At 46.6% G+C, this 11,850-nt stretch overlaps 1 protein-coding gene across 2 annotated transcripts; it reads left to right on the top strand.

The window, feature by feature from the left end:
• The first annotated feature begins 1,248 nt into the window (after window positions 1-1,248).
• Window positions 1,249-11,849, top strand: zdhhc12a (zDHHC palmitoyltransferase 12a). Of its 2 annotated transcripts, none has more exons than XM_078426093.1 (5): window positions 1,249-1,506; window positions 7,571-7,707; window positions 8,643-8,744; window positions 9,677-9,843; window positions 9,938-11,849. In XM_078426093.1, the coding sequence occupies exons 1-5, from the start codon at window positions 1,410-1,412 to the stop codon at window positions 10,251-10,253; spliced, it is 819 nt and encodes a 272-aa protein (XP_078282219.1). In that variant the 5' UTR covers window positions 1,249-1,409; the 3' UTR covers window positions 10,254-11,849. The 2 variants fall into 2 exon arrangements, with proteins under 2 accessions (XP_078282219.1, XP_078282218.1); XM_078426092.1 differs by having other exon boundaries at window positions 9,674-9,843.
• Window position 11,850: the final 1 nt, after the last annotated feature.

The raw sequence follows: 11,850 nt of genomic DNA, 5'->3' as shown, positions 1-11,850 counted from the left end.
ACAAAATGCTGGAGTAACTCAGCGGGACAGGCAGCACCTCTGGAGAGAAGGAGTGGGTGACCGTTCGGGTCGAGACCCTTCTTCACTCCTGAACTACTATCTACTAGTCTCGGACTATCTTTGAATGGACTATACTGGACTTTATCTTGCACTAAATGTTATTCATGTTATTCCCTTTATCATGTATCTGTACACTGTGGATGGCTCAATTGTAATCATGTATTGTCTCTCCGCTGACTGGTTAGCATGCAACAAAAGCTTTTCACTGTACCTTGGTGCACTTGACGATAAACTAAACTCAAACTCTTCAGCACTGCAAATGTTCTTAACCAATTCTGCACCTGCTCCCCAAACACCTTGTACTGGCACATATTGTGAACCTATTCCTGACCCTTTTTAAAGAAAGGACGTTACAATCAGATGTAGTTCATTACTCCAAATTAGTCTAATACGCTTTGGTTTGGAGCCCACACATCTTGGTCCCTCTTAGTTTGGTTTTACCAAAAATCTTTGTAATTCTTATTCTGGTGCTGGTAATCTTCCCCAAACATCTTTGTACCATTTCTCCCCTTTAAAACCAGATGAGAAACCCTGTTGTTAATCAAGTCCCAGTTCTATTCACAGTACAAGACAGACACAAAATGCTAGAGTAACTCAGCATCTCTCTGGAGAGAAGGAATAGGTGACGTTTCGGGGGAGAGAAGGAATAGGTGACGTTTCAGGTCGATACGCTTCTTTCGTCACAGGGGAGAGGGAGACCAGAGATATGGAGGGGTAAGGTGTGAAAACTCCAGATCAAAGCAGATGCTGGTAAAGAAATGTAGAATGGTTCATTCTTAGCTGAGGGGAAGCTGACAAGGAAGCATGCAATCAGTAAATTTTTATCAGGAGGACAGTGAAACTAATCGGAGAACTAGGGTGGGGGAGGGACGGAGAGAGAAATCTTGGTCCCTCTTAGTTTGGTCTTACCAAAAATTATTTGTATATTACTTATTCTGGTGCTGCTCGTGTTCCCCACACATTTTTGCAGCATTTCTCCCCTTTAAAACTTGCGCGAGATAACCACTTATGAGGTGTTTGCGCAGTAATCAACCATAACCAGAACCAGATGAGAACCTCTTTCGTTAATCAAGTCCCCGGTTCTGTTTACAATATTTCCAGATCCGGAGCCCGGCAGCAGCGCAGATCCCGGACTGGTCTTACCTCGAACCAAAGGCGTCGCCACCAATAAGCAGCCGTGTCCCTGTCTCCCGAGGAGACGGCGGGGCGGGGCGGGACGGGACGCGGCGCTCATCGCGGCTGTTCGCTGCTCCGGTTCCAGTCATGGTTCTTCTTCGCTGAAGGCTGAAAGTGGCCGCACGCCGCCGGGACACGGGGTTGGCGAGCGGCGAGCCGGCGCTTGCTCTGGAATGTTCCGGAAGGTTCTGTCCGCCGGCTTGGCGGTGCGGGCCGGTCACGTGGCGCTCACCTGGGCGGTGACGTTGATTCTCTTCCTGTACAGAACCGGTGAGGCCATCAGTGAGTCTAACATGTCCACCCACGCACGGTGGTTTAGTGTAGAGATACAGCGTTAAAACAGACCCTTCGGCCCACCAAGTCCACGCCGACCTGCGATCCCTGCACACTAACACTATCCTACACACCCTAGGGCCAATTTTACATTTATACCAAGCCAATTAACCTAGAAACCCGCACGTCTTTGGAGTGTGGCAGGAGCCCAGAGCACCCGGAGAAAACCCTCGCAGGGAGAACGTACTAACTCCATACAGACAAGCATTTCTGGTCAGGATCGAACCCGTGTCTCCGGCGCAGTAAGGCAGCGGCTCTACCGCTGCACCACTCAATAGTCAACAGTGCTTTATTTGTCGCATGTGCAACTGCACGGTGAAATTTGCATATATTACACATGCAGGCACCAGCAATTTTGGCGTCATTATTCAAAGCTCGATGTACTGGAGCAGTTCCCGCGAACTGACGTCCCTCTCTCCTTGCAAACGTACAATAAACAGTGGGATCATTCATTATAAATTCATTATAAATTGTTACGTATAGGGTAAACATGATAGTGTTCATACCTTTTGGGTTAATGGTGGACCCTGTGAAATATTACAACTTGTAGGGGCACAGGGATTGGTCCAGACCATCGAACCCTCTGATTGGTAGAAGAGGTGAGGTGGTGCGCAGGTAAAGGAACCAGGCAGTCTGGTTTAGAACTCCGAGAGAGACAGTAAGATTTGGTTGTCTGTCGTTTAAGTGCGTTGATTTTGTCACGGTTGTTAGTCTTACAACAAACGTCTACCTCAACGCACATCGCCTACGACCCGCCATAGTGGTGACCCCGACGTGATCACAGATCACCAAGATGTCCCATCGGGAGGCATCGACGCCGAACGCAGTCGACGTTCATCTGCCCCCGTTCTGGGCCCACCAACCATGCCTGTGGTTCGCCCAAGCGGAGGCACAGTTCCACCTCCGGGGAGTACAGGAGGACGAAACCAGGTTCTACCATCTATTGAGCGTCCTGCCGTCGGAGACGTCCGCACGGGTCGCGCAGTACGTCACCGACCCGCCAGAAACCGGCAAGTATGCGGGCCTCAAGTCGCTGCTGCTGAAAACCTTCGGCCGCAGCCAACAACAGCGGGCCAGCACACTCCTGCACTTACCTGAGCTCGGGGACCGACCGCCGTCGGTCCTCATGACGGAGATGATGACTCTAGCGGGAGAGCACACCAAATGCCTCATGTTCGAGGAGGCATTCCGCGAGAAGCTGCCAGAGGACGTCCGCGTAGTCCTAGCAGACGTTACTTTCGGGGACCCGATGGATTTCGCAGAAAAGGCGGACGCACTGGTCGCGGCAAAGACGAGGCGCCCCGGCTCAGTAAATCGGGTTTCCACACCGGTGAGCGACCGACCGCGCGGCCAAGATGGCGCCCATCCGCCCGCCACTTTTCAAAAAATCCGCCAAGCTGCTACGCCGACGGCGGCCATTTTGAAACAGGCCCGCGACATAGAAACACACCAGCGCAGCTGGTGTTTCATAAACGGTGGGGAGCAGCGGCATGCAACTGTAGAAGTCCCTGCACATTCTCGGGAAATGCCTCGGCCGATCAAATGTAGAGGCAATCTCGATCGGCCAGAACCATCGCCTCTACCTTGCTGAGCAACACACCGGTACCGTTTTCCTCGTGGACACCGGAGCGATCGTCAGCATTGTGCCTCCATCCTGCCAGGAAGCGCGATCAGGTAAGACCGGCCCCCCACTCATTGCGGTGAACGGCAGCCCTGTCCGTACCTACGGAACACGGGACATGTCCCTGTCCTTTGGTCCCAGGACCTACAACTGGACTTTCATCATCGCGGATGTAGGCCAGGCAATCCTGGGAGAAGATTTCCTTTGGGCTTTCTCATTGGTCCCTGACGTCCGCGGGAAGAGCCTGCAACCGTCGTCCAGTAGCGTTGACCCTCCCGCTCCTTCAGTTTCCATGTCATCCAGCCCGACCGTCCAGGCCGTCACCACGACCTCCGACCCGTTTGCTGCGATACTCGCTGAATTCCCGGAGCTCCTAGTCCAGTGTTTTGACACACCTGCCGCCAAGCACGGAGTTTCAACGCCTCATGGATCATGTGGGTCGGGGTATGCCTTTTGTGTTCATATGTCTGGACGATATTCTCGTGGCAAGTCGGTCAGCTCACGAACACCGGTCCCACCTGCACTCCATATTCCAAAGGTTACAGGACCACGGTCTGATCCTACACCCGTCCAAATGCCAATTTGGACTATCCTCAGTCGATTTCCTGGGTCATCGGATCACACAGGCCAGTGCCGTTCCCTTGCCCGAGAAGGTGGTTGCTATCCGCTCTTTCCCCCGCCCCGACACTATCAAAGGGTTACAAGAATTTGTAGGAATGGTCAATTTTTACCACCGATTCGCCCCGGCGGCCGCTCGGATCATGCGCCCCCTTTTCCAATGCCTCGCGGGTAACCCCACCGAGCTCGTGTGGTCCCCTGCTGCCGACGCGGCTTTCGCAGCGGCCAAGCTGGCCCTCGCGAACGCCACCATGCTCGTCCACCCGCGCTCCTCTGCCCCCACCGCCCTCACCGTCGATGCCTCCGGCGTGGCGGTGGGAGGTGTCTTAGAACAGCAGGTTAACAGTCTCTGGCAACCTTTGGCGTTTTTCAGCCGCCAGCTTACTCGCCCCGAGATAGCTTACAGTGCCTTTGATCGGGAACTCCTGGCCCTCTACCTGGCGATCCGTCATTTTCGCTATTTTTTAGAGGGTCGCTTTTTCGTGGCCTTCACTGACCACAAGCCACTGACTTTTGCTTTTTTGAAGGTTTCCGATCCGTGGTCGGCCCGCCAGCAGAGACACCTCACTTTCGTTTCGGAATTTACCACCGACGTTCGGCACATTGCGGGTAAACTAAACGCCGTGGCGGATGCCCTGTCCAGACCGGCGGTTTCCCCAGTTGCCGAGGTAAGTTCCGGGGTGGATTTCCAGGAGCTCGCGGAGGCTCAGCGCCTGGAAGACACCCCCTCCCTGTACCCCCACACCACCTCGGGGTTGCGGTTGGCACAGGTAGCCTGTGGTCTCACTCGTCCCAAACTCTGGTGCGATATTTCTCTCCCACGCGCCCGCCCGGTAGTGCCCACCTCCATGCGGCGCCAGGTTTTTGATACCATTCACGGCCTGGCACATCCGTCCATCCGGGCCACTTCGGCTCTGGTTGCGGCTCGCTTTGTCTGTCACGGGCTGCGGAAGCAGGTGGCCGCCTGGTCCCGCTCCTGCATCCCTTGCCAAACCTCCAAAGTACACCGGCACACTCGGCCCCCCGTCCAGCAGTTCACGGTCCCCGCAGTCCGATTCCTCCACATCCATGTGGATCTCGTCGGCCCGTTACCTAACTCCAGGGGCTACACCCACCTCCTCACGGTAGTCGAGCGGTTCACCCGGTGGCCGGAGGCGCTCCCGTTGTCCGACATCTCAGCAGCCTCCTGCGCTCGGGCTCTGGCACTAAATTGGGTTGCCCGTTTCGGCGTCCCGGACGTCATCACTACCGACCGGGGCGCCCAATTCACCTCGTCCCTGTGGGTGGCTCTGACTCAGCTGTGCGGGTCCCGATTACAGCAAACCGCCGCCTATCACCCCCAGGCCAACGGGATGGTAGAGCGGTTCCACAGGCAGCTCAAAGCGTCCCTTACTGCCCGCCTGTCCGGCCCCGACTGGGCCGACCAGCTCCCATGGGTTCTCCTGGGTATCCGCACGGCTTCGAAGCACGATCTCGGAGCTTCCTCGGCAGAACTGGTCAATGGCTCGCCCCTACGGGTACCAGGTGACGTTCTCCCTCAATGTTCTACCCTCCCTCCCTCCATACCAGCACTCTTAGCTTCACTCCGAGCGCGAGTGGGGTCCCTGGCCCCGGTCCCTGCTTCTCGTCACGGGGATCCCCCTTCACATGTCCCGGCGGCCTTGGGCGACTGTGAGTTTGTGTTCCGACGCATCGATGCCCACCGTACCCCGTTCCGGCCGGTTTACCAGGGTCCGTTCAGGTTCTGGGGGGGGGGGGTCATGTAGGGGCACAGGGATTGGTCCAGACCATCGAACCCTCTGATTGGTAGAAGAGGTGAGGTGGTGCGCAGGTAAAGGAACCAGGCAGTCTGGTTTAGAACTCCGAGAGAGACAGTAAGATTTATGGTTGTCTGTCGTTTAAGTGCGTTGGTTTTGTCACGGTTGTTAGTCTTACAATAAACGTCTACCTCAACGCACATCGCCTACGACCCGCCATAAACTTATGTTAGTGAAATTAACTCATTTTTTTAAGTGACAACCCCTCCCTCTCAACATTCACATAAACACACAATAACTGCGCTTTTAATCTATTGCATATAGTGAATTCACATATTAGTGAGGGTATTTATGACTTCTCTGGGTGCTCCCCATTTATCTCACTTTTCAGTATGTCTGACCTCCCAATGTGATCTTCACACAGAGAGTGGTGAGTCTGTGGAATTCTCTGCCACAGAAGGTAGTTGAGGCCAGTTCATTGGCTATATTTAAGAGGGAGTTAGATGTGGCCCTTTTTGCTAAAGGGATCAGGGGGTATGGAGAGAAGGCAGGTACAAGCTACTGAGCTGGATGATCAGCCATGATCATATTGAATGGCGGTGCAGGCTCGAAGGGCCGAATGGCCTACTCCTGCACCTATTTTCTATGTTTCTATGATCCATCACCCACGACATGAATCAGTGCCGTGTGCACTCGTGTTGACGAATCCCCACCGTCTCGCCTGAGTAAACAAATCTCTTTTGAATTCATTATTAGATTCATTCTAATGATGCCTTTCTGACATTGTGGAAAAGATGCTGTATCCTGTCTATAAAAATTTCTGACCAACTCCATTTACTAACATAATAGATCAAGAGCCCTCTCCCTCTTGCAATTTCCAAAAAATATATCAATCTCAGTCTTGAATGTATACTACAGTCAAGCTGCTATATCATTCTTGGAAAGAGAGTTCCAAAAATTCTATGCTCTCTGGCTGAAGGAAAATATTATCTTACCTGAATGACCAACCCTCTTCTTTTGAGACAGTGCCCTTTAGTTTTAGACACTCCAGCCAGGGAGGTATCTATGCTTCATCTACTTAGTCAAGCCCTTTAGGTATTTACTACAATTCACCTCTGATCCCAATTAGATTACAGTAAGCTCTTCAAAGTACTGAAGAGGCGTTATGCCAAGACTCCACAAAACTGGACGGACCAACGTTAGTGTCTCCCTCCAGCCCAACATTCCCATCACTGAGGCCCCTTTTGACCGTGCTGGCTCGATTGGCCAGGCTACATCGTTGCCCTCCACCAGAAACCTGGATTAGACACTGTACTCCTTCCTACAATTTATAAGAAAGTCTGATTCAAGACTTAGAATGGAGGAGCATTTGCTAAGGCATTAAGAATCTATCTGAAAACACAAAAGCCCAGTGTAAATTATGTAGAGTATAACTACCTTCCAAATTCACTTGGAAACATATCAAGCAGCTTTTGTCGCACTAATGACAAGAGTTTATGGGTGCTACACTTGCCCAAAATCTGCAGAACTCCAGCAGAAGCATGGCATTCTTGATCCTGAAGGACTGTTTAAGAAGGTCATAAGGAATAGTAAAATTAGGCCATTCAGCCCATCAAGTCTAACCAAGCCATTCAATCATGGCTGATCTATCTCCCTCTTAACCCAATTCTCCTGCCTTCTCTCCTTAACATTTGACACCTGTACTGATCAAGTATTTATGCCTTAATAATATCCACTGATGGCCTCCACAGCCTTCTGTGGCAAAGAATTCCACAGATTCACGAACCTCTGACTAAAGAAATTTCTCCTTATCTCCTTCCTAAAAGAACGTCCTTTAATTCTGAGGCTCTGCCCTCTAACCCTAGACTCTCCCACTAGTGGAAACATCCTCTCCACATCCAGGAGAAAATATGTTTAAATTTTCATGACTTATTTGCCTGTCACTGCTCATTTTGCATGTGAAAAATGCTGAATGAATGCAATTAATTTTTATTCTTACTTACAGATCTGAAGCAGAGTGAGGAACGTGGCGAGTTCCTAAAGCCAGTAATATTCCTCCTGCTCGTTCTCTGTTCAATGTTATTGTACTTCATTACCTCCCTCATGGATCCAGGATACGTCACATTTGATGATGAATTAAAGGTAATTCAATCTCCATCCAGCACAATATGCCACAGGTAGCTGGCTACATTCTTTCCTCCGAGTGAGTAGCCAAAGTAAGTCGTATCCAGTAGAAACAATATTGCTCCAAAGCTGAAATTACAGGCAACCCCTGTGTTAGGGCTCAAAGTGCTAGCGCAACTCAGCGAGTCAGGCAGCTTCTCTGGAGGACATGATAGACCCTTTTTCAGACTGAATCAGTCCCGACCGGAAACATTGCCTTTCTGTATTCGCCACAGATGCTGCCTCACCCACTGAGTTGCGAGCAGAGCACCGAGGCACATTCCTTATATGTGTACATACTTGGCCAATAAACTTATTTATTTATTTATTCATTCATTCCATCACCTTGTGTTTTGTTCAAGATTCCAGCATCTGCAATTCCTTTTGATCCCTCCTTAGGACTTTTGTGTAACGGGAATTGCCCCTTACAGAAGTCACAAATCACTGAGACACGGAATAAAATTTGCTCTCAAGAAATTTATGAAGGAAAAAAGCAAATAAACGTCTATATTTTTTAACTCGTGTTTCGTGCCGTATGCACAGATGATGCGGCATCATGTTACAGAAAATTGTGATACACTGTTTTCAAAGAACACAACCCTCTAAAACGTGAGTGGTCACCTATAGACATAATGTATAGCACAGAAACTGGCAATTGGTACTATTCTTTCATGTTGATGTCTTTGCTTCATGTGAGCTTTCTCCCACAATTTTCATCCATTGCTACTAGCATAGTCTTATGTACTTATTTGCCTCTCCTAAATGCAAGTAGCTTCATATGATTGTGTTTGCAAATATTCACCCCCTTGTTTAAAATGAACACTTTCTTCAAATAAACATAGTGCTCTGTAATTTTATTTTGAAGATTAAGTTTTTCAGTTCCTGAGGTTTTTGCTGGTTCCTTGCAAACCCAGGTGTCTCGATCAATTCATTGTGTTTGGGATGACGAGGAACAGATCGTCCCTGTGGTACAGAAGGCCCAGAGATTGAGGCGCTGTGGCTACTGCATGGTCCAGGTAGGAATTTATTTTTCTAAAAGTACAGCTTTAAAGTATTAATAAAGTGTATCAGTCCAATATACAAATCTCAAGAAATCCAAAAGCAATTCAGACAAGGGCCTGTTTCTGACCTGTATAACCCTGACAATGAAAGGCTGTCAAAGTTAGGATGGTCAATAAAGTGCTGACCACATCAGTGAAACCCACAACAAAAAGTGAAAAAAAAGATCAGGATGATCTGCTTTCAGTGTGCTCATATCATATCATCATATATATACAGCCGGAAACAGGCCTTTTCGGCCCTCCAAGTCCGTGCCGCCCAGCGATCCCCGCACATTAACACTATCCTACACCCACTAGGGACAATTTTTACATTTACCCAGCCAATTAACCTACATACCTGTACGTCTTTGGAGTGCTGTTGAGAAAATAATAATGGGGAGAATATCAGAGAATTCCTGTTTTTTTGCCATTGTCTTTTAACCTAATCTGAAAGAGGTATCTCCAACAGTGACAGTTGCTTAATACTGCTAGGTGTGAAGTTGTATTAGTTGGATTTAATATAATTATCACATGAAGTGCAATCATTTTTTCTTTATTGCATTCAAGTGGAAATGCCAATAGCTGAAGTGAGCTACAGGAAATTGCAGTTTAAGAAATTGTGTTAAATTATAAGCCTGTTATATCAAAATATCATAAAACTGTATTTTCAATTGGGTACTAACCCAACATTTTCTTTCTGTAAAACAAAGTACATGCTAAAATGTTGAAATAATTCAGTAAATTTGGCAAACTTTAAAATGGTATTGTGGGATTCAATCTGTCGATTCTGCATTACAGAAACAGGCAGAACATTGAATGATAATTCCACTTCAGGTTAATCTTGACTCATTTCTGCACTCTGTTTGATTTAGAAGATAAATTCTAATGATTTTCCTTCATTTCAGCAGCAACCCATGCGGTCTAAACACTGCCAGTCCTGTCAACACTGTGTGCGGCGATATGATCACCACTGCCCGTGGATTGAGAACTGTGTGGGGGAGAGAAATCATCGCTTCTTTATGTTGTACCTGATTTCTCAATTGACTGTCCTGCTGTGGGCTTTCCACATTGCCTGGTAAAGATCAGCCTGAAATCATTCTGCATAATTAATTACTGCACCATGCCTGATATCAATGATATTTCCTAATTATTATTGCTGTTATGTGCAGGTCTGGATTTGGTACTGAAACTGAGTGGAAAGACTGGCTCCGTATCAACACGTTCCTGCTGTTGGCATTCATCATCATTATCATTTTCACTGTGGTGATTATGCTGTTATTGGTATCGCACTTGTATCTGGTATCCAGCAATACCACAACTTGGGAGTTTATGTCCCGCCATCGCATTTCGTACCTCAAACACTGCAGCTCAGAGGAAAATCCATTTGATCAGGGCATTCTTGTGAATTTGTGGATGTTTTTCTGTGTATGCAAGACTGTTGCATGGGAAAGGATTTATTTTAGCGAAGAGGATGGGTTGGTTTAGCAATTGGGTTTCTATTCACTTGTGATCTAATCTTTGCTTATTGTGCTTTTCTACCTCACTAAGATAGAGACTGTGGATGATAAAAATATTATTAAATAACTTCAACCATCATAAATGAGAAAACAAATTATGAATTCCTTCTCCATTAGAGTGCCAATAATACCTGCAAACACCAATTCCTATCATGACTGTGTGTTATCCAGTCATTTTACATGCACACCACACCATTTGAGCAGTTACTGCTGTCATGGTGTTCAAAACACAAACAGCTAAATGAACCTGTGGGATTGAAAATCCACACCTAGATCAGTGTACTGTTCAGCTACCAAATCTATCCAGGCATACAGCATTTGTTCCAATGCTGGTAACTAACACTACGAGTTTTTTTTCAGCACGATTGTATGCATATCAAGAGTTTCTGTACAACAGAGTGTCAACCTACCTCTGCTGTCTTTGCAAAGTGCATGACAAAAACTCAAAACCAATTGATCAGTTTATCATCTACTTTCAGATACCTGGATGATAGTGAATATAATCACTTTGGTGCAAATACAAACTCTAAAGTACATTTGCAGATCGTATGAAATTGCAAACTAGTCCAGGGTACAGAATGAGGCTGAAATTTCTCTGCGAGCAAATTATCACTGAGAAGCAGCATCACTCATTTTCTCTATAACAGAAATGCAAGCAATGCATTAATGTACTGGCTGATTTAATCTCTTATTCTATGTAACTGTTTTTGTTCTTCCATTCAATTGGAAGTATACTCGTAATGCCTAGTTGACCCAATGTTTTCCCAAATTTTATTTCTTAAAATCCCCATTTGTTCTCTTATCTATGCTCTCATCTCCAAAAATACTTCCATCCTGCTCAAAGAGCAGGGCAGTTGCAGCTTACTCAACACGTACTATAATAATTAAAGCAATCTCACCCACATTCATTACATATTTGATACATTGGAAAAAACAGCAATTCACTGCACAACTGGCAAAACAGATTACTGTAATCTGTGAACAGGAATTTCATTAACATTGAATTTATACAGCTGGACTGTACAGAGATTTAAAACCACTTGTATATTAACTATTACTGTTTTATATTTTTCACAACTTGCTACTTTTCTTTAAAATAATCTTCTGAACAGATTGATATATTCTTTGAAATATTGGATTTATTTTTGGATTAGAATCTGTCCTCTACCTTGAGTCATTATCACTTGAAAAAAATATTGATTAAACAAATTCATATCTTTATTTGGATTTAAAGTCGTTTGATTTTTCTGCTTTATATGCCTTTATAATGTGTTAATATCATGGACTATCTATTAAGGGAAATTTGAGCACATGTAAATTCAGAATGAGATCAAACAAGAGTGGAATTTGATACATTCAAATAAATACAATTTCCAGATGTTATATGGGCAGGCTTTATGCCAGAACTAGACCTTTCCTGCCAAAAAGCTGCCAAAGGGAGTAGCAATAGATTAAAGAACTTAATTTTATTTTGCTGAATTTATCAAAATACAAACTGTAAGTTACATCTATAAATAGGAGCAATGCTCTTTAATTAAAAAAGTAACAATTTCCATATTATTTAT

Source organism: Rhinoraja longicauda, chromosome 31 (genome assembly GCF_053455715.1).
Source record: "Rhinoraja longicauda isolate Sanriku21f chromosome 31, sRhiLon1.1, whole genome shotgun sequence".
Taxonomy (NCBI): Eukaryota; Metazoa; Chordata; class Chondrichthyes; order Rajiformes; family Arhynchobatidae; genus Rhinoraja; species Rhinoraja longicauda.
The sequence above is the reverse complement of the archived record's forward strand: the minus strand, read 5'-3'. Positions and strand labels throughout refer to the sequence as shown.

What these genes read in the sequence shown, in the direction of transcription:
- zdhhc12a (XM_078426092.1), top strand. Translation starts at nt 1,410, where the DNA reads ATGTTCCGGAAGGTTCTGTCCGCCGGCTTGGCGGTGCGGGCCGGTCAC. An exon ending in TCTCTTCCTGTACAGAACCG is followed by an intron (nt 1,507 to 7,570) that starts GTGAGGCCATCA and finishes TCTTACTTACAG; the next exon opens with ATCTGAAGCAGAGTGAGGAA. An exon ending in TGGGCTTTCCACATTGCCTG is followed by an intron (nt 9,844 to 9,937) that starts GTAAAGATCAGC and finishes TGTTATGTGCAG; the next exon opens with GTCTGGATTTGGTACTGAAA.